The sequence below is a fragment of the Mesoplodon bidens genome (genome assembly GCF_964165515.1).
Source record: "Mesoplodon bidens genome assembly, chromosome: 6".
Lineage (NCBI taxonomy): Eukaryota > Metazoa > Chordata > Mammalia > Artiodactyla > Ziphiidae > Mesoplodon > Mesoplodon bidens.
The window spans coordinates 77,358,601-77,381,836 of NC_138162.1; the positions used below are offsets into that span (position 1 = coordinate 77,358,601).

General features: G+C 42.0%; 1 protein-coding gene across 1 annotated transcript in view; it reads left to right on the top strand.

Annotated features, from left to right (window-relative positions):
- PGM5 (phosphoglucomutase 5) overlaps positions 1–23,236 on the top strand; it is a 193,138-nt gene that overhangs the window by 114,071 nt on the left and 55,831 nt on the right. Inside the window, exons 7-8 of the mRNA XM_081238180.1 lie at positions 3,313–3,428; positions 21,998–22,133. Coding sequence (XP_081094306.1) covers positions 3,313–3,428; positions 21,998–22,133 — 252 coding nt within the window. The remainder of the gene's footprint in view (positions 1–3,312; positions 3,429–21,997; positions 22,134–23,236) is intronic.

Sequence of the window (23,236 nt, forward strand, 5' to 3'; positions counted from 1 at the left end):
GAAGCCACATTTTTAGAGGTTTTAAAATCCACACTAAGAAGCTTATATCCACCTTTTTTTTTTTTTTTTTTTTTTTTTTTTGCGGTACGCAGGCCTCTCACTGTTGTGGCCTCTCCCGTTGCGGAGCACAGGCTCCGGACGCGCAGGCTCAGCGGCCATGGCTCACGGGCCCAGCGGCTCCGTGGCATGTGGGATCTTCCCTGACCGGGGCACGAACCCGTGTCCCCTGCATCGGCAGGCGGACTCTCAACCACTGCTCCACCAGGGAAGCCCACCATGGTTTTTTTTGTTTTGTTTTGTTTTGGCTGCCAAGGCTCAGTCCCATTTGCAGGAAAATTGTGGCCCAGATTCATTTTCTTTCTTTTCCTTTATATGCTGGTCTTTTCTAGAAAGTGAGTTTTGTTTGTCTCTGGCACATGGTGGTGGTAGTCAAGGAGAGGGGTGCAGACCCTCAGCATGAGCAGCTTCATTTTTAGCTTTTGTACCAGCGACTCCACTGGGGCCTCCTGCCAAAAACCAGTCTGGAGCCTGGTATCTGCTGAATGCTATGGTTGGGATGGATCCCAAGTTCAGTAGAAGGAGAAGGGAGGGGCATTCCTTTCTGACTCTAGGACACATCAACTCATGCTCAGGATCCGGGAATTTAATTACCCATGTTGTTATCTTAGCTTGTACAGCTGCAAATGTGGCTCATACTTATAAAAGTATCCGGTCTTTTAAAATCCAGCCTCAGCCTTCAGCCTGATGACCTCCTGACAGTGATCAGCTGAGAAGGGTGGAGCTGGGGAAATCCTCTCCCCTCCTTTCAGTTCTGCCAACTTGGCTTTGAACCAACAAGAATGTTTTGACCAGAGAATATATATCCCCACACCCTCTAGCCTCTCTCTTACCCTCACCTCTGCCCCATGTTGCATATTCTATTTTGTAATCTTATGCATTCATTTTAGCTAAATTAATTTTGACCCCGGCTTTATTATGCACTGCCCTAGAAGGCTTCTATGTGAATGATTTCTCCTTCCTTGAGCTTCTGACCATAAATTAATGGCTGTGAAAGCTTACCTTTGCCCTCCAGTTTGGAGAGGATTTATTTCATTATTCCTACCAGGATGTAAACATGATTGTATATCTTTCTTAGACTACTGAGGAAAAGAGAACCTTTGATGTAACACCCAAGCATCCAAAAGGTGCTTGTTTTCAAAGCAAACTTTTTTTTTAAGACATATTTTTTTTTTAGTTGAACCTTTATTTATTTACTCATTTACCGGCTGCGTTGGGTCTTCATTGTTGCGCACGGGCTTTCTTTAGTTGCAGTGAGCGGGGGCTACTCTTTGTTGCGGTGCATGGGCTTCTCATTGCAGTGGCTTCTCTTGTTGTGGGCTCTGTGGGCTCTAGGTGTGCGGGCTTCAGTAGCTGCAGCACACGGGCTCAGTAGTTGTGGCTCGTGGGCTCTAGAGCGCAGGCTCCGTAGTTGTGACACACGGGCTTAGTTGCTCCACGGCTTGTGGGATCTTCCCGGACCAGGGATGGAACCCATGTCCCCTGCATTGGCAGGTGGATTCTTAACCACTGTGCCACCAGGGAAGTCCCTCAAAGCAAACTTGAAAGAGACTTGGCACACAGTTTTTTCAAGATTGTGAGCACATTAATTACATTTGGGTTCAATGGAAGGAGAAGTGTTATGTTCCTCTGGCAAGAGTTCTAGATATTTTTTCCTCTAGGTGGTCACAAAACAAACCTAAAGAAATCACTATTACATCGTGTCCTTTGTCCTTTGTGTATTTTTCTTCCTCTTCTTCACCGAGATGCCCTCACTGGTTCCTCTCCATGGTCACCTTCTGCACGTACAGTCATCAAAGGACTAAACCTTGCTGGTGGCAGGCATTTGATGTTTTTCTCTTTGGGTTGCTTCCATGTGGGGCTGATGAAACTCTTCAGGCCAGTGTCTGTGGCAGCAGCTCGTTCCCCAGCCACCTTTGAGGTCTGTATATGTCTTGAAGCACTAAAACATTTGGGGAGACAGCATGGTGTAGTAGAATGGAACATGGACAGAAATTAAGCAGACTGGGGTCCAGAATCTAGCTTTGCCTCTTATCTCTGTGAGATCTTGAACAAAATACTTGACCTTCTGGGTCCTCTGAGCCTGAATTTTGACAGTAGAGCTTAGTTTTAGCTGTTTTTTAATTTTATCTAAATGGAACTGTATAGTGTATATTCCTTTGATACTGGTTTCTTTCACGTGATATTATGTCTGTGAGATTCATTCAAGTTGTTGCATGTAGCACTAGTTTGTTCAATGAAACTTATGCTATTGCATTATATATTGCAAATCATTTGTCCCTTCTACTTTGATGGACTTTTGTTTCAGTTATTACCAATTGTGATTCTATGATCATTAAAAAAAAAATCTTGTGTACATACTCTGTTGAGTAATGTCACATGCTAGGTTCCCCAGGAAGCAGCTCTGAGAGAGATTCACTTGCAGGAACTTTATTCCTTTCTGCCATCAAGATCAAAGTTTCCTTCAAGAGCAATACCTATGGAGGAGTGAGGAAGGAGGATCAGACAGAGAAGTTGGAGCTGAAAGGGCCCTACAGAGTTGTGCCAAATAGGGGCAAGAAGCCTAGACCTTTATATATCTCTCATTTGCCAGGCATTGGATGTGGATTGACCCAAGGAAGGGAGCATGATTTTGAGTGAGACATCTCTCTTTAGCAGAGGGTGGGGGCCACATCTGTGAGCTGTCACCATTCCTAGAAGCCATCAACACTCCTAGAAGCTGGTAGAGTGTTCCAGTCCTAAAAGTCCTAAAATGTGTGTGTGTGCGTGTGCGTGTTGGAGGTGAAGCTGAGCAGTGCACCACAGTGTCTACTACATCGTTAGTATTAATTTCTAGGAGTTGAATTGCTGGTTCATAGGATATGTGTATATTCATCTTTAGTAGATACTGTCAAACAATATTCCAAAGTGTTTGCACCCAAATACCACCTTAATTTAGATTCCGAGATTCCCCAACTGGGATCTTACCACCAAGATAAAGGAATATATATAGAAGTGAAAAATAAATGTGAGAATATGCTGTACATTAACTGAACATCTTCTATATTATGGGAAAGCAAAATTGAGTACCATTGGAATAGGCTATTTATCATTCTCTACCTAATGGCTTGCCATCTTGAAAACTGTCCACGTTGTTCAGGATGTTCTAAAATCTAGTTATGGCATTAACAGATCTTAAAGACTTCCTTATGTGCTGAGAAAAAAAAAGGAAAGGAGAAATATGAATTAACTGTTGCCTCGAATTTCATTTTTCAGAGTGGCCAAATCAATGAAGGTCCCTGTGTATGAGACCCCAGCTGGATGGAGATTCTTCTCAAATTTGATGGACTCAGGCCGGTGCTCTCTGTGTGGAGAAGAGAGCTTTGGCACTGGTAGGCTTTATTGGGTTGGTGTTACTGGAGAGGGTGGCTGCAGGACCCTGTGACCCTAGTTTGGGAACCTGTCAGTCCACTGTGAATCAAAGGCTGGCAAAAGAGTTAGAGGCAAAAAAAAAAAAAAAATCAGAGAAACCTAGTGGGATATGTGCTATGACACCTTCACGTCTTCTACCCATTTCTTCTTCTTTTTAGAGAGAGAGAGAGAGAGAGGAAATATATCAAATTCCCATGTGTTCATCACATAGTTTCAACCATCATCAACTCCTGGTCAATCTTACTTTATCTCTACCTCCATCCACAAGAGGAGCCCTCCCCTCTGATTATTGTGAAGCATTCCTTAGTGTGAATCTTTAAGTATAAGGGTTACTGAGGGAAAAAAAAAACCCATATATATATATATATATATATATAATATATATATAATATATATATATATAAAACCATAGTACAATTATCACACCTAAAATGTTAAAAAATAATTTCTTCTTTCACTATTTTAAGATGTCACACCATTGTCTTCTGGCTTGCATAGTTTCCAAGAAGTTGGCTCTAATTCTTACCACCATTGCTCTGTATTTAAATTTCGCCTACTTTCCACCTCTTGCTGGCTTCAACATTTTCTTTTTATCTTTTGTTTTTAACAGTTTAATAATATGTATAGGTACATGTATTTTTTTTTTAACCCTGCTTAGGGTTCTTTGGGACTCTTGGATCTGTTGTTTGTTGTTTTTCATTAATTTTAGAAAATTATCTGCCATTATCTCTTCTAATATCTCTCTTTCCTTATTCTCTCCTCTCCTCTGAGACTCAAATTACATAATGTTAGATAATTTGTGACCATGTGTTGTCTCAGAGCTCTTACATGCACTATTTGGTTTTGTTTACTCTTTATTGTTTTTGTGTTTCAGTCAAGATAATCTCTATTGGCATATCATGAATTCTTTCCTGAGCTGTGTCCAGTCTTTTGCTGAGCCCAGTGAAGGATTTCTTCATCTCTGATACTGTAGTTTTTATTTCTAGTATTTCTCTTTGACTCTTTTTAAATAATTTTCATCTCTTTGATGAAATTCCTTATCTGTTTATGTCTGTTGTTTATCTTTTCCATTAGATCATTTAACATATTAAGCATAGTTACTATAAACTTTCTGTCTGATAGTTCCAATAACTGGTTATTTTCTAACTCTAGTTCTGTTGATTGCTTTGTCTCTTGATACAGCAATGATTTACTCTTTCTTGATTTTTGCATGTCATAATTTTCGTTGAATGCTGGACTGTATGTATATAAGAACAGTAGAGACTCAGGTAAATAATATTTATACACAGAAATGGGCATACCTCTTCTTCTCTCAGGGCATTAGTGTGCAAGGTTACATTAAATATAGTCAGGAGTTGAGCTGGGTTTGGATTTTATTGTTTCTGTTATAATCTTTAGTATCTCAATGTATCACAGGTTTCAAATTCTTCTGGTAGTGGGATATTTTTACTATGTACTGAAAATGATGATGGGGAGATGGAGGAGATTTTTCAGCGTTTCTGTTGCATTCACAGGTTTCAGCAGTTATTGCATGTCTGTGAGACAAAATAGACCTCTATTATTAGGTACTTGACCCTTTTCTTGTGGCAGCAGGTGTCTGTTTAGTATTGGTGTAGGATTCTGGGCCCATTGTTTCCTACTCTTTGTCCAGGGACAGAGAGTTTTTACTTCAACCCCTATTTCAGAAGCAGTGGACCTCTGCCTGGATCCTAGGGATGAGAAGGTTTGAAGCTCATTCATCCAGGAGCTTAAGGCTTTTGTTTCCTATGAAAGAAATGTTTGGGTAACTAGAAGGGTTTCAGGCTTATCTCTTGGCAGGACTTGATCATTTCCTGCATGTCAGCACCACCAAGTCTCTCTCTCTCTTTTTCCAGTCTTTCTTGTGAGTACCCAGGGGAGCCTATGGGAAATAACTTGGAATGTGCCCTTCATATCTGGGACTCCAAGCAATTTAAAACTATCATAATAGGCTATACTTGGCCTTTAAGAATGTTTAAAACTCTTATGTGACTTCTTATTATTCACTTGTATGGAAGCATCCTCTTTCTCCTGTGCTCTGCTAAAGGTGAGATGGTTTGTGTCCTGTCTTGCCTTGAGACTCTTTGGAATTCACTTTATTTCCTGTGACCTCAGATCTTTTTTTTTTTTTTTTTTTAAGTTATGCCGTAGTTTCCTGGCCTTTTCTTATTACTGGGATGGAAGTGACATTCTCTTATAGATTTCCACATCCTAAACAGAAGTGCAGAAGTGGAACTCCAAAAGTAATTTCTTAATAATTTCTCCTATTCTCAACATTCCCCTCCTTGATAAATCTTTACAATTAGGATCTAAAAGATCTTACATCATAACTCATTGATATCTCTTAAGTCTCTTTTAATCTGCATTTCTCCCCTCTACGTTTTCTCTTTCTAATTTATTCATTGAAGAAACTGGGTCATATGTCCTATAGAGCTTTTAACAGCTTTGATTTTTTTTTTTTTTCTTTGCGGTATGCGGGCCTCTCACTGCTGTGGCCTCTCCCGTTGCGGAGCACAGGCTCCGGACATGCAGGCCCAGCGGCCATGGCTCACGGGCCCAGCTGCTGCACGGCATGTGGGATCCTCCCGGACCGGGGCACGAACCTGTGTCCCCTGCATTGGCAGGCGGACTCTCAACCACTGCGCCACCAGGGAAGCCCAACAGCTTTGATTTTAATGTTAATATCTTCATTTTCCTTTCTAATTTGTTTACATAGCATATAAACATATAACAGATAAAGAAAAGCTATTGATTAATATGCCTTTTCTCTGGTTCACAGCCACCTTAACAGATTCTATCATTAATTATGACATTTTCTTTTCTAAAAGGTCTACATTTTTAGGTATACAGTCCTATAATTTATGACTAAAGATTTTTTGTGTTTTCTAATATTTAGACCTTTTATTTCATATTCTTATGGCACTAGCTGCAATCTTCAAAATAATATTAAATAACAGTTGTGATAGTTCATGATTTTAATGGAAATCAATTCAGTATTTTACCATCTATTTTGATGATTTCTTTTTAATATTGGTAAAATCCCTATCATGCTTATGTAGTTTTGTTTCCTATTCTAATATTTCTTAGAATCATATTATAAATGGCTGATGGAAGGTGCCCTTTCAGAATCAAGTGATGTATTAATGTTTTTTCTCCTTTATTATGTTAATGTAATGAAGTATGATTGATTTGCTGATACCAAACCATCCTTGAATTCCTAAGAATAAGTCTTATTTGGTCATGCTTAAACAGATTGCAGTAAAACCACTCTAATTAGTCATCATGACAGCATTTCAGGCTATGTCAGGGTTCCTGAAGGAATTTTCTCCTGGGAAATTTTCTCCTTTTACCAAAATCAGCTAGACGCTAATAGCATTAATGGTGCAGAAAGGTTGGCAGGCACCTTTTTCTCCTTGGAAAAAGAGAGATCATATCAAGCTCTCTCAATTACTACTGTTTGATCTCAGAACTTATGGATGGCAGGTCTGCTTGGGATAGTTGAAACTGTTATACTTTTTCTCTGCTGAGGCCCTAAAAATAGGTGTTCTGTGTATCCTTTTTGGTGTTCTGTGTGTCTAAACCAGTGACCGTGACTCAAAAAATCAGGGATTGGGGCTTCCCTGGTGGCGCAGTGGTTGAGAGTCTGCCTGCCGATGCAGGGGACGCGGGTTCGTGCCCCGGTCCAGGAGGATCCCACATGCCGCGGAGCGGCTGGGCCCGTGAGCCATGGCCACTGAGCCTGCGCGTCCGGAGCCTGTGCTCCGCAATGGGAGAAGTCACAATAGTGAGAGGCCCGTGTACCGCAAAAAAAAAAAAAAAAAAAAAATCAGGGATTGTATATTGTATATAATAATTCTGCCTGCTGGTTATTAAAATAACACAAATCTAGCAACTGGAATGGAAACTGATAAGTCCAGGTTATCTCTCTCTCTCTCTCTCTCTCTCTCTCTCTCTTTATAAACATTTGTTGAGTGCTTACAGTAGACCATAAATTTATAGTCTTTAAAATTAAAGGATAAAATATTATATGTATGGGGCTTCCCTAGTGGCGCAGTGGTTGAGAGTCCGCCTGCTGATGCAGGGGACATGGGTTCGTGCCCCGGTCCGGGTAGATCCCACATGCTGCGGAGCAGCTGGGCCCGTGAGCCTTGGCCACTGGGCCTGCGCGTCTGGAGGCTGTGCTCCACGGCGGGAGAGGCCACAGCAGTGAGAGGCCCACGTACCGCAAAATAATAATAATAATAATAATAATAATATTATATGTATAAACCATATTATACCATTAATAACAAATGTTTGCTGACTTCAATTTAATAAACATTTATTCAGTACTTACAGAGTACAAGGCTCTGTATTGGATGGTATGTAGAATACAAAAAAGACCATACCCTTAAGAAATTCAAGATCTTTAGGGTACATAGTTAGAAAGATGCACAGGTGAGTTTTCTACAAAGCAGAAACTTTAAAGTTCCACAATAGAGGAATAGAAAAGGTGCTTTGGGAGATGAGAAAAGGAGAAAGTGGTTTGGAACTGGAGGCTCAAAGCAGACTTCCTGGAAGAGATGGAATTTGGGTAGTTCTTAAAGAATGGGAAGGATTTGCACACATAAAGATGAAAGGACAGAGCCTTGTCAGATGGGGGCAGCAATGTCAAGAAAGGAATAGAAGTGGGAGACTAGGGGCCATGTGTTGTAAGTAGCCAGCTGTTCAGTTTGTCTAGAGAAGTATTTTCCAAATATGAATCAAAACTAATTTGGGGTCATGAGGTTGGTATAGTTGTGAACAGCTTTTTAAGAAAATATAATAGGCTAGAAACTATCAGAATGCATTGTATTTAGGAAAGGTAAATGTTACTTTGAGAAATATTTGTATGTAAATATGTGCACAGGTATCTACGTGTTTGCTAGATCTCACAGTAAAATGTATTTATTGTGGGTCATGGCCAAAAGACTGAAAAAGACTGGTCTATATCAGGGGTTGGCAAACTTTTTCTGTAAAGGGCCAGATAGTAAATATTTTAGGCTTTGTGAACTGAGAGGCTACGTACGGTCTCTTCCACAGTTACTCAACTCAGTAATTGTAACACAAAAGCAGCCATAGACAGTACATAAATGAGTATGGCTGTGTGCCAATAAAAGTTTACTTACAAAAATAGGCCTAAGTCCAAATTTGGCCCATGGGCTGTAGTTCACTAACCTCTGATATATAGCGTAGGGTAGAGAAGGGAGTCCCAAGAAACAGTCTTGGAAATACCAGTGGGGAGGGGCTCATTTCTGAAGCCCTTTGCCTGCCTAGCTTAGACGTTAAGACTTGACTCAACTGGAAGTAGGAAACCATGGTCTTCACAGGGGGGAGGTCTGCTTGCAGCCACTTTCCAGCAAGCTTTGCTTTCAGACTGTTATGCTGATTGCAACGTGTAGCCTGCACTAGAAGGGACTTTTAAAAGCCTCTCACTGTTATATTTGCTTGCCATTTTCCTTTCAAGGAGCACAAGAGATTTTTCAATGTGTAGAGCTCTAAAGGTATTGCCCACCCCCACCATTCTTCAAGTTCTGGTGACATTGGCCTGATTTGCCAGATGAAGCTCCTGAACCCAAGTAGTTAAGTGACTCACCCAGGGCCCCAGAGCCTGGAAAAGGCCTCCACTTGAATTAAATTACAGTTGGACTAAAAGACAGGTCTCCTGCCCTACGGCGTATGCTGCTTTCCACTGTGCTGATCAGTCTTTCCAATGAAAGCAATGGCTAATTCCATCTCTCCAGCACCCGACAGTGAATGACTATTAGAAGGCCTGAGGAACTGGACCACTCAGTCTTGGAAGGAAAAAGTGGATTCATGCTGTTCCTTATTAATGCCAGTTCTTGGAGAGGCACTGAGCTGAATGTGTAAGAATCACCTGGGAAGCTTGCTAAAAATATAGATTTTCCATCCTACCCTTGCTTGGAATCCCTGGCAAGGTGGAGCCTGAGAGTCTGCATTTTAAGTAAGTATCCTCATGTAATTCTGATGTGCAGTCAGGAGTAGGAAACGTTGCTCTAGTGAAAACCAGTATTTGTTTTTCATCAGGAATGGTAGAAAGAGTGTGTCTGAGATGCCACACCAAGTTTGGTTCAGGAAGTCTAGAGGCCTGGAATGTGAGGCTGATGATTACATTCAAGACCCTCACCTGCCACCTACAGACAAGCCGCATGGTCCCTCTGACCCCTCACAATTCCAGCCTGTAAAAGTCATCTGATCACAGGAGCTCCCCATCTACCTTGGGATATAGTTCTCAAAATCAAGTGGGCTAATTAAGGAAGGAGAAAGCAGAGAGATGGAAAGATTTTAGACCTGAGACTAGGGAGACACTTCGAAAACTTATCAAAGCTTTCTCTAGTGGAGGCCTTTTTCAGTGCCCCTGGGGCATGGAGCTGTGTACCAACTAGTAAGCATAGTTTAGTGCCAAGAAACCTTGAAAATATGGATCTGCCTCAGGCTCAGGAATGCCAAGCTTTTTGCCCAAGAGAAGAAGGATATATATACCCTGAGTGGAAATTTCCCTCAGGGGAAAATCAGCCGGCATCTTGAGCTCCCAGAACTTTCCAAGGTAACAAGCTGGTGATAGGATCAGTGTTCAGGCTTCTCTCCTGTGGAAAGGTGCAGGTCCTGGACAATAGGAAGCCTATATTTATTGCTCTGTCAAAGAACCAAGGTCATTTCAGAAGCCAAATCATCTTTTGTGCTAGAACCAGATATTCATCCACTTCCTGGGAAGGGCTTTGGAAAACTCTTTTCTGAGAGAAAGAACATTTTACAAATCCTTAAACAGAAGACAACTGTTCATCTAAATGGCATTCTGGCTAACTTTCTCAAGTTCCAAATTGGAAGGAATCTGGACTTGTTCCCATACACAAAAGGGGATGTACTAAAATACTAAAACTAAGAGCTAAAAAACCAAAAACTTTGAGGTTTGGGGGCAATTTGTTGATGATGCTCTATTGGTTGCCATCATTGTCATCAGTTTTGTAAGAAGTCATACCATCTGGGGAGTGTTTGAATTATCACGCCAAAGCTTGTCCCTTTACAGGTAACATAAAGAATTGCTCTGTTTGTGAATGCCTGGAAGACCTCCAAGCTGACCACCATCTCGAGTATTACTATTACTTTTGTTATGTATTTTTTAAAAGTTAATGTCAATAGACATACAAATTTGCCAGATAAAATCAGGCAATACAACAATGTTTTCTCTTTCCAAGAAAGTGCTCTCTGTTGAGTTCTTCACAATAATAACAATTATCTTTTTAAATGAGCACTTAGTATGTGCTGGGGGCATTGCTAAGCCTTTTGTATACATCCATCTCTTTCTGGAAATTTGGAATTGAATCCAGGTCTCCTGGCACCAACATGGCTTGTCCCTCATTATCACACCAACTTTTTTCACTGTGAACTCTGGAGTACAGTCTGGTGCTCTTGACATTGGCTATTTTTATATCTCTCCAGTCTCTAACACAAAAGGAAGAGGCCCAGAGTATGTAGGTGTTTCATTCACAGGAAATCTCGTGTATCTTTCCAGTCTTTTGAGATTTTTCTGGATCCCTCTGCTTGCCATGCAACCGTAAATGCCCTGAGGACAGGCGCCATGTCTCTCTTGCTCAGCTCTATTTCTTATATATATGATAGGCTTTGACTGATTGTGGGTTGGATGGAAGGATAGAAGGAAGGAAGGGAGGGAGGAAGGGAGGAAGGAAGGGAGGAAGGCTGGAAAGATGGATGGAAGGAAAAAAGGGAGGAAGAAACAAAGAATTTCCATTTTGGTATTTCTTCTTTGCATTGCTAGTAGTTATATTTTTATCATTCTTGAGTGGTTGTATTTCTGGAAGTCTGGGCATTAGGGTATCCCAAGATTTGGGAGAATTCATAAAAACAAAAACACATAAATATAGACCAGTTGGAAGGCGGTGAGGAAGAATTTTATGAATGATATTAAAATTGGAATTATATAAAATTTTGAAATAAACTTTTGGTACTTTCAATTATCACATCATTATTAGCACAAATTAATAGCGAGCAAGGTGCTTCTAGGAAAATTCATTCCCAAGACCTGTGTTAATGAACAGATTAAAAAATTTAAATCCTGTTAAGTATTTATAATTCATTTTATTAACATTTATTTCCTGGGGGGGAGTGGAGGCTGCTGACAATTACCTGTAAATAGCCGTGTTCATTAGTGGCTAGGTTCCAGCTTTAGTGATCTTTTGTATATAAAGATCTTCTTACAGCCTTTAGCAGAGACATTCTCTGCTCTATTGTCTTATGGTTTATATTACTGACTTACTCTCTGGTTGCTTTATGAATGGACATTTTATTTTCCCTAATAGTTAAACAGTCTATAACACTTTCAAGTTCCATACCTACTTCTTCATCTGTATTTCACACATGAACTATGTACATCCTAACTCAAGATTAGGTTCACAGGAGTGCTGTTGAATATTGAATAGGCTTAACTGTCTCTTATTTATACAGTTATTTTTATTTAATGCCAGATTTTTTTAAGGTACAATAAAGGAAAGCTTTAGTTCATTCCCTATTTAGATAATCATTAACTCTACATTTGGCAGTTTTCACATCTGTCTAGTCTCTAGGCCAGAGAAGGAGGCCCATATATCTGTGAATTTCAGATTATTGAGGTTCTACCACATTTCTTTCTCTTATTTCTGGCCGATTTGGGTAAATTTGGCTGGGTAGCAGATGTGACGTGAGGAGGCTGTGATGACAGCATTATCAGCACTAGGAGAGCAATTTCTCTGCTGGGCAAGTCGAAACAGGCTGTGTGCACGTGTGCAATTCAATCTAGGCTGGGCCAGAGCACAGCGGCGCTGTGATTGACACTCCCCAAGAGCCTCCTTGTAAACTCTGAAAACTGAAACTCTCTTCTGGACCCTCTACAAACTCTCAACCCCTGTGCTGGGAAAGAGAGCTCCCACCTGGTGTGGAAAGAATGTCTCCATCAAAAACAGAACCAAACCAAACCTTTTCTTGGGGTCGCCACAGTTCCAGCTCCACTGACCCTTTCAATGATGAAAAGTGTGGCAAGAGGGGGTGTTGTGTGACACCAAAGTGTGGAGCAGAAAGAAAGGAATGGGGCCTCCCTCTGAGGCTGCGTCCACACTTACCCGTGCATTCTGGGACTGTGGATCCTGGGAAATCATTCTTCAATCTTCATGGATTGAAGAATTCCAAACACACTAAGGGTTTCCTTTCACAGTGTCTACTAGGGGACTTTTAACAAGGGGGCCCATCCCTTGGTATTTAAGATGCAGTCCCTAAAGTTGTGCTTTGAGGCTTCCCTTGCTGCTCTCTCCCAGGTAGCCCCACTGAGAACAAAGTACAATGCCTAAAGAGTGACAAGTCCTCAACCCTGTGGTGCAGGCTTTAAACCTGATGGAGAGATTTCTGCTTCAGCTTATGACCAAGCAAGGAATAATTCTTAGAGAGCTGTGTTGTTCCCATGAGCACTGGAGGCAAAGAAATGGGATGGGACCTATGAGTCAGGAGGTCCCACTGCCCTGTACCTTGGCTTGTTCCCGTGAGGGACGAGCATCAGCTGGCCAGCCCTGACATAGGGAACGCTTTGTCCTCCTCTGGGATAGATGAGATAGATGGCCTGGCTGCTGTAGGGCCTGTGTTAGTGAAACAGTGCTAATACTTGTTATTTATTGAGCATCTCTTGGAGTGCTAAGTACATTCTTAGGGCCTCCTAGATGTCATTTCACTGAGACTTCTTGACTCTGATATGAACTAGGGACCATAGTGACCACAGATAAGGTAATGGAGGCTTAGAGAGGCAAGTCGAACCACTGGCCAAGTTCACATGGCAGAGCCAGGATTCAAACCCAGTCTTACTCTGCTGCTCCTGTTTAAGGACAATGCCAAGGGTGTCCTTTTCTCCCATCTGGTTAATTCTTTTAGATGGGGATGGGATGCATGCCGGGGATGTGGAAGAATGGTGTCATGTAAGCAGCACAGCACCGGGAGATGACAGTCCCAGTTAGACCCAGATAGACCTTGACTCCCACTCTCTGTCATTGAACTTCCTTACACAGATCACTTCTCTGGGCCTCAGTTTCCTCATTTATAAGCTGAATCTGTTCAATGGGATGATCTATAAAGTTTTTTTCCCATATATCTTTTCAGGTTGCTTCTAGCTTTTAGTGAGGAGTGAATCTGATGAATCACACTACATACTAGAGTGTCACCTCATCATTCATTTACTCATTCAGTGAAGGTTTACTGTGCACCTTCTATGAGCCAGGGCCAGGATAGAATGATGAGTCATTTCAGATATGGGTCCTTCCCTCATGGAGTTTACAGGGTGTTGCAACGGTCAGGATATTAGCCAAGAGCCCTGCTGCGTTATTATGTCAAACACTATTATTATTAATCATCATCATCATCAGATTCATTGTTACATAGCATTGGGAGCCCGTATGCCCACAGCACAGCGTGAGCTACACTGTCGGTTACTGCCGTCCTACCTTGCTGAGCTGACAGCTGGCTCTGACCCGCTTACCTGCAGGACAGATTGGTTTTCCAATTGCAAACATTTTAGAGCATTAATTTTTTAAGAAGCATTTCTTTTTTGTTTGTTTGGTTTTGGTTTTTTTTGCAGTACGCGGGCCTCTCACTGCTGTGGCCTCTCCCATTGCGGAGCACAGGCTCCAGACGCGCAGGCTCAGCGGCCATGGCTCACGGGCCCAGCCGCTCCACGGCATGTGGGATCTTCCCGGACCGGGGCACGAACCCGTGTCCCCTGCATCGGCAGGCGGACTCTCAACCACTGCGCCACCAGGGAAGCCCAAGAAGCATTTCTTTTTAAGCATGGAAAATTGACAATTTTTCCATGAGCCCTGCTTTTGGCCAGATTTAAAGAGCTGAACATGAGCAGTTTGAGACACGGAAAAAAAAAAACCCAAAACAACAACCTGTCACAGTTCAATAGCATGTTCTCAAATCTCCGATTCCCTGCAAGGGGTGCCTCCCAGTGTTCCCTCATGACTTCACTATTTTGAAAAGACAAATCCTTGAGTGGATACAAAGAGGATGGAAAGAATTTCACTGCAAATTAATGAAAACTTCATTTGTAAATGAAAAGGGTAAATCGATAGGAGAGGAGAAGTAAAGGGAAATTTGGCAACTTTTCCTGAATGTCTAGTGTGAGGAGGAAAAAATACCAATCCATCACCCAGATCTTCAGAAGGGTTGCCTCAGGTCTAACCACCTGGGGCATTTTATCTGCCTCATTGCAGCTCCTGAGGACCACTGGCATGCTGGGCATTTCCAGCAGTGGTTATGTCCACAGGCGTTGGAGCCAAACTGCCCAGGTGTGAATCTTCTTTTCACCCCTTAGTGGCCATGTGACTTCATACAAATGACCTAACCTCAATCTCTTATCTGTAAAGAGAAGCTATCAAATTGTCAAAATTAGATAATAGGGCTTCCCTGGTGGCGCAGTGGTTGAGAGTCCGCCTGCCGATGCAGGGGACACGGGTTCGTGCCCCGGTCCAGGAAGATCCCACGTGCCGCAGAGTGGCTGGGCCCGTGAGCCATGGCTGCTGAGCCTGTGCGTCCGGAGCCTGTACTCCATAACGGGAGAGGCCACAACAGTGAGAGGCCTGCTTACCGCAAAAAAAAAAAAAAAAAAATTAGATAATAGATGTATAAAGTACTGAGTGAAGTGCCTGGTGCCTTGCTGTTATTCTTCCAAAAATGGAATTTATCTTGCTGTGTAATTCTGCATCAAGTATATAGATATATTTCCTATCATTTCTGGCTCTAGGAAATATGTGTGCTTAGGTATGTGCTGTATATGCACATATCCTGAAAACCGTCAGGAGCCTCTTTGAGCAAATGGCCTTCCTTATCAGCTGGCCAGCCACCTTGGTATGCATGGGATGGAGAGGTTTCCTGGGATATTGTTCATTTCCTGCTAAAATGGGGAAAGTCCCAGGCACACCAGGATGAGTTGGTTACCCCACATTTGGCAAGGCCCTCACAAGATTTCCAGACAAAAGGGGTGGGGGAAAACCATGATACTGAAGCTGGCTCCAGTGAGAGGGCCCCCCCTGACTAGGGCCAGGGGCATCCATCAAACTAGAGACCAATGACCACTTTCCTTTAGTGCCAAATTTGAGCAAATAGAGGAAGAGGCCTAATTCACTACCCCTAAGTAATCTGCCCCTGATATGGGACTGTTTTGAGTAGGCTTCTCTTAAAACAGTGGTTCTCAACTCTGGCTGCTCATAAAAATTACCCAAGGAATTAAAAAATATATATACTGATGCCTGGGTCCCATTGCCAAAACTTCTGATTTTATTGGTCCGGGGTGGGGCCTGAGCATTGGTATTTTTAATAAGTTCTTTAGGAGATTCTAATGGGCAGCCTGGGTTGAGAACCACTAACTTATTTCTAGCTTGGAGTTGGCAACAGGTGCATAATGATTTGTGTTTTCCCAAATGACAAATTAAGACTTTCCTGATCTGAGTTTCAGCTGAGATGACTTGATCTTTTAGTAACATGTGTGGTGTTTTATTGAGTTGATTTGCCCGTGCTGGCATTTCCATTTGAGGAAAATTCCTTTGAGATTGAGTACTCTTTTTTTCCCCCATTTCTTTTATGTCAGTATACTTACTGGTGTACTGCCTAGCTCAAAGTAATATGGTTTTAAAGCTTGAGAAAATTCAAAGTCTAGTTTTGGGGAATAGAAGAGTGGGGATGTTTCTGATAAGAAAAAAATAGACCTGTTTTTGGTGTCAGTTTTTCCTGGAGTTGTGGCAGGGAGAGCTGAGACCCTTCCTTCTGGTATCTGGGTGGGGATGACTGCTTTTCCAGGCTGGTCAAAGCAAGTCTGAGTGGGCTTCGGGCTGGGCTAGCCTGGATAGAGGAAGGACAGTTGAGTGGTACTTACAGGCTTTGGAAATATGGGTTAAAGCTTCTTGCAATGTTCTGAACCAGGTGGCAAGCTCTGGCTGCACCACCAGCCAGAAATCCAGAGGAAGCAAACTTCAAAAATTGTACTGTGTTATTCAATGCTAAGGAGAAATGAGCTATTAAGACATGAAAAGAGGGCTTCCCTGGTGGCGCAGTGGTTGAGAGTCTGCCTGCCGATGCAGGGGACACGGGTTCGTGCCCCGGTGCGGGAAGATCCCACATGCCGTGGAGCGGTTGGGCCCGTGAGCCATGGCCGCTGAGCCTGCGCGTCCAGAGCCTGTGCTCCGCAACGGGAGAGGCCACAACAGTGAGAGGCCCATGTACCGCAAAAAAAAAAAAAAAAAAAAGACATGAAAAGACATGGAGGAACCTTAAATGCATATTACTAAGTGAAAGAAGCCAAACTAAAAAGTCCAATTATATGATAATCTGGAAAAGGCAAAACAATAAAGATAATAAAAGGATTAGTGGTTGCCAGGGGCTACGAGGGAGGGAAGGATGAAAAGTCAGAACACAGAGGAGTTTTAGGGCAGTGAAACTGTTCTGTATGATACTGTAATGGTGGGTATATGTTTGTCAAAACCCATAGAATGTACAACACCATCAGTGAACCCTAATGTGAACTGTGGACTTTGGGTGATGATGTGTCAGTGTAGGTTCATCATTTGTAACAAACATCCCACTCTGGTGCAGGATATTGATGGTGGGGAGATTGTGTTTGTGTGAAGATAGGGACTCTTATGGAACTCTCCGTTCTTTTCATTCAAGTTTGCTATGAAGCTAACACTGCTCTAAAAAATAAAATCTACTAAAAATTGTACAGGCAATAGTATGCATGTATAAATATTAGTGCCGAAGAACTTTTTTCTGGAATCTCATGTTTTAAAGATGGAGCAGCTGTGAATATATGAAATGAGGAAGTAAAAGAGCTATTTTATTTGTTTTTTCCCAAACAGCTGTTTAACTGTTCACAGAGTGTAGAGATTTTGCCTGGGAAGATAGGGGGTGAAACACAGGCTGAGTGAGCCCCTCTTTGTGCCCGGTCAGCAATAGTAGAAATGCCCTAGGGGCTATTGGGATGAATCTGAAGCTTTGTCCTTGCTAGTGGAGTCTCCCTGTGAGGTGAACAAAACACATCCCCTAAGCCCAGCTTCCTCCAAGGCTAATGTTGACAGCTCAGCAGTGCACTGCCTTCCCTGTTCTCATTTTCTGTCAAGTCCTAAAGCCTTACAGTACATCCTGAACCAAATCCCAAAACCTGTGAGCCCCACGAGGGAGTCATATTCAGTCTCTATGCTCTAAATAGCTATTACTCAATCTAAGAAATGGGATGAGCAATAGGTTCAAAATTCATCACTTGTTCATCAGCAGTGTTGATCCCTTTAATATCCAGCTAACCCTTGGTAGATGGGGTTTCATGTTTTCAAATGTGAATTTGTACACACCGTTGACAGCTTTAAAATTTTTATTTTTTTCTTATAATGAAAATAATATACATTTATTGTGGAAATATTGCAAAGGAAAAAGAAGCAAAACAAAAAAAAGAAGCAAAAATTCTACTGCTTCAGAGATAACGCTGTTAACGGCTGGGTCTGTATCCTGTTGATAACCTGTGCACACACATAAATACATATCTAAATGTTTTTCTACAAAAAAAATACTGAATACTCTTTTTTGGTAACCTGATTTTTTTAACATTTATTAAAATTGGATGAACATCATTCCATGTGTTACCAAAGATTCTTATTCAATATTTTATCTATCTACACAAGTTTTTATATGGATTTTCCACAATTTCCTATTCTTTAACAGTTAGTATTCATTTTTCAACTTTCCCTCTTCTTTTAAAACAATTTTTTTCCTTTTTATTATTCCTTCAACTTTCTCTCTTCTTTAAGCTGTTTTAGTGAATGTCCTTTTGACTAAAATTTAAGAAGTAGAATAGCTGGGTCCAAAGCTGGTTGCTATTTTAAGGCTGTTGATTATTATTGCCAAATTATTCCACCAAACTGTACACATTTACACTGGTACTTTGCTAGTACTAGGTGTTCCCCTGCCCCCTAATGAACGCTTGCTAATTTGAAAGTCTCCAAATGGGATTCCATTTTATGGACTTTTCTGTGACTGAGGTGAGATTGAACATTTTTTCAAATGTTTCTGACTTTTAATATTTTTCTCTTGAAAATTGCTCATTTGTGCCTATCCACCCAGTTATCTATTGGGGTTCCTCTTTTTCTGATTAACTTATAAAAACATTTTTAATATAAAGTCTATTAGTCCTGTCATATATAGTGTCAGCATTTCTTGCATCCATTTTCACTCTGTTTATAGTGGGGTTTTAGGAAACCATTTGACGCCTTTGTATTTTCTGCATTTCCTGTTGAATTTATCTTCCAGGGATAGGGCATTATAGTTCACTTGCCTTAAAGTTATTAAAAGGAGAGTTGTTTCCCCAAAGCCCCCTCTAAAGCACATTATGAGAGTTCAGTGGAATCATGTGTGTGTAATTGCAAGTCATCAGTGTCTCCATCCCCACCTCAAACAGCTGTAAAGAGCACAGTTAATTTTACTTGATCATTGGCCCCTTATGAATCTGGGCAATGTTTAACTTGTAGGTGAGAATATCCAAGCCAGTTCACAATTTACTATGTGGTTGGTGACAAAGGGTTGAGGTGGGTTTGTGTGGGGTTTTTTTTTTTTTTTTGATTCTGCTAAAATAACTTTATGTCTCTCTCCCCTAAATTATGACATCTTATCAGATGTCAGACTTATCAACCAATGGGTCTATTTCTAGGTAATGTAATCCAGCTGGAGATTCAAGGTATGCAAAGCCCATGTTTTAAAACAAAAAGGTATTTCTCTCTAGACAGTAAATAAAAGTGATTTTTTTCAGCTGGAAAAGGACAAAGGATTTTGAAATTATCCCACTGGGCAGGACTTCCTAGACTTGTTTTTTTGCACTAGGCCATGGAGCTAACCCAGCATCTTCCAAATTTCTTCCATTTTTGTAGCAGTGTGCAGAATTCCTTGGATGGGACTAGAGTCACTCCATGCTGTGATGATTAAAAGCCCAGGGTCTTCTCAGGCTAAAGACAGGCACAACCAGACATCTAAAAGTGTCATCAGCAGACCATCGATCGGTGTATGGAGGAGTCAAAGACTTGATCATTTCTCCTTTTAAGTATCTTCACTGCCCTCTCAAGGTTGTATGTTTTCCTTTTTGAGGAAAAACATTTAACATTTAACACTGCAAGTGTACCAAGAAGTATAAATGGTCCATAGCTTTGGTGAGAAGTTCTCAAAGTTGCCTAACTTAAGTAAGGTATTGTTTCAGTCCATTTTCAAAGTTTAAACAGCTTTGTGTCATTGGGTTTTCCTTTCTGAGTTTCTATGTTTCATAGCCCTGAAACCCAAGTACTGTTGTCCATTCTTATTGCTCTATTGCAAGAAGAAATGATCCAACCCCTGGTCCCAGTCTCCTGGTCTTAAGACATTGCTGTAGCTAGAGTCAGAGGATAAAATTAAATGAATGACTGAGAACAATTTGCCTCAAAGCACATATTGAGGAATCAGCACCAGGTTGGTACTTTATGTGAATTACCAATAAGATCAACAACAAGACAACCACTTGTGACATCCCAGTCATTGATCTAAATACCTGGGCATATTTAGTTACTTCATCATGATAGTAACCCATGAGGTAGGGGCTATTATCTCCCTATGTTACAGATGAGGACAACAAGTCACACAAAGGTCAGTGGCTGAGCCAGACTTTGAATGTGAACAATCTGACTCCAGAGCCTACTCACTGAGTGTGATTAAATTCATATGACAACCCAACAAGATGGGTGATGGTGTCCCCATTTTACAGATGAGAAGCTGAGACTCAGAAAGGTTAACACCTTTGCGATAACTTCTCACATTCCGGGGAAGTAGAAGAGTTTAGTTTTAAACCCTAATTCCAAAGTCTTCCCCATGCTTTTCCCATTATATCACCTTTCTTACACTACAACACATTCCTTTGTATTCAGGACAGAGCTTACAATTAGCCAATAGACAGATGCTTAAATGAGCCTCCAACATATTCCTCTGGGTTCTTTTTGCACAGGAAGCTACCTGTTTAGCCCGCACACTTTATCGTGTGAATGCCACAATATGAGCTGCCTCTCTTTCTATGTAAATAGCTAGAGGAATAAGCTTCACAGTTCCTTCCTGCCTCAGGGACTTTGTGCTTTGTCCCCAGATCTCTGCATGGCTGACTCCTTCTTCTCAGGTATCGGCTCACATATCATCACTTCAGTGGGGCTGACCCTGACTACCTGTATTCGTTTCCTAATGCTGCCATAACAAATTACCAAGAACTAGGTGGCTTAAAACAACAGAAATTAATTGTCTTCTAGTTGTGGAGGCCAGAAGTCTAAAATCAAGGTGTTGGCAGAGCCATGCTTCCTCTGAAGTCTTTAGGGGAGAACCTTTCCTTGCCTCTTTCAATTTCTGGTGTCTTCCTGCCTTCCTTGGCTTGTGGCAGCATAATTCTGATCTCCACTTCTGTCTTCACATAACCTGCTCCTTTGGATTTCTCCTCTCTGTGTCTTCTCTTCTCAGAATACTTGTCCTTGGATTTTGGGCCCACCTGGATAATCCAGGCTGATCTCACCCCCAACATCCTTAACTTAATTATATCTGCAGGACTATTTCCCCAGATAAGGTCACATTCATAGGTTCTGGGTGGCCATATCTTCAGCGGGTGGAGTGGGGTTAGGGAGTACCATTCAACCCCACTCTAGGTAAGCTGTGCTGCTCTAGTAAAGAAGTCTTTGCTGATATCATGCTCTGTGACATTATCACCCAGTTTAATTATTTTCATAGCTCTTGTCCTTATTTGATGCATGTTGTTCTTTCATCTACTTTTCTGTTGCCTCCCCGCCTACTTGAATTCAAACTTGATGAATAAAGAGCTATCTTGTTCACTGCCGTATCCCTAGTACCTAGACCAATGCTTGGTATGCTGTAAGGATCACCAAATATTTACTGAATGAATGATACCATTAGTCAAATGTGATGTCAGCTTGGCTCTTGGATCCTTTCAACAACTTCCAGGATTTTATTTTACTTTTTGATATTGTTTTATGTTATTTGAATTTCGGTTGCATGTTTTTAGAAATGCAAGTTTATTATGGGACTTTTTTTTTTTTTTTTTTTTTTTTGCGGTATGCGGCCCTGTCACTGTTGTGGCCTCTCCCGTTGCGGAGCACAGGCTCCGGACGCACAGGCTCAGCGGCCATGGCTCACGGGCCCAGCCGCTCCGCGGCATGTGGGATCCTTCCGGACTGGGGCACGAACCCGTGTCCCCTGCATCGGCAGGCGGACTTTCAACCACTGCGCCACCAGGGAAGCCCTATGGGACATGTTTTTAACACAATAGATAAATATATCCTACCATTTCAATGTAACACTCAAGTGCTAACTGGTCTTCATAGTTCATTTAGTTTTAATTTTTCCCCTCGTGAACAAATCTTCAGCAGACTCTTCCTTTCTCCCATAGGCTCTGATCACCTCCGGGAGAAAGATGGCCTCTGGGCTGTCTTGGTCTGGCTCTCCATTATCGCTGCCCGGAAGCAGAGTGTGGAGGAAATTGTCCGAGATCACTGGGCCAAATTTGGCCGCCACTACTACTGCAGGTGAGAAGGGCAAGGGTCTCCGTATGGACCCTGGGAAACTGCTCTTAGAGAAGTTTTTTTTTTTTAAAAAGTGGGCTAGAAACTTAGGAGGGAGGCATCTTTCAGGAAAATCTGAGGAGCACAGACGCTAGAGCCAGATAACCCTGAGAGGTGGTAGGAGTGGTGTCAAGGAGTACCCCTCCCCTGGTGACACCCCTCTGTCATCTTTTCATCCTGCCTATACAGTGGGCCGCCATCCCCAGAGGGAATATGAACTACAGAACCTTGAAAGGTCCTTTGGTGGCCATGAAGGTTGTACAGTCAGACCAGGGGCTTTCCTTGTTGGCTTTCCACCCATAATTATCAAGGAAAGGGAGGCAAAGCCAGAAGCTCCCACTAATGGTCCCAACCGTGACCAAGATGCCTAAGCTGGCATCCTCTGAAGGGACCACATGGCTCAGGAGCCCCAGATTTTGCTAAAGTTTTGTCCCCATGAAAGGAGTTACAGCAAAAAGAAATACTACCCTGGGAAGGAGGGAGGGGAAAGGTCAGTGGCAAAGAGCTTAGGGTTGGGGGTTTCTACCGCTTTCCTGTTGTTGAAGCAAGCGATGGGGGCAGAGTCTTCTGGCTGTGTGGCTGCCTGCTAGATATGCTAGTACCAAGCCATGGTTTAGGGGATGCAGTGGTCGGAAAGGATGTTAACTGTGGAGAACGTGGGATTGGGGCAGGGAATCCTTGGGTAGTCTCAGCGGCTCTCTGTGTATTAAAAACAGAGACAGTGCCTCATTTGCTTTGCTTATGAATAGTTAACTACTTTGGATGTTTGGTTGCGTTTCAAGAGCCTAAGGGACAGAAAGAAAGCTTTAGACTTCCCTTATAAGGTGATTGTTTCTTCTCTTAAGAGGTCGTTTACTTAGATAAATATCAGAGAATAAGGAAGCCTGTGACAGTTTTCAGTAAACTCAAAGAGACTGCAGTACTCTGGGAAATGTAGACAGCACCATCGTATTCAGCTGGGAAATCACCTCAAATTATTCATTGTGTTATAAACTAAGGACTCTCAGGGCAGGTGGGAGCTTGTTTTATTCACTAGTGTTTCTAACAAGTGCCCCAAATCCTGATTC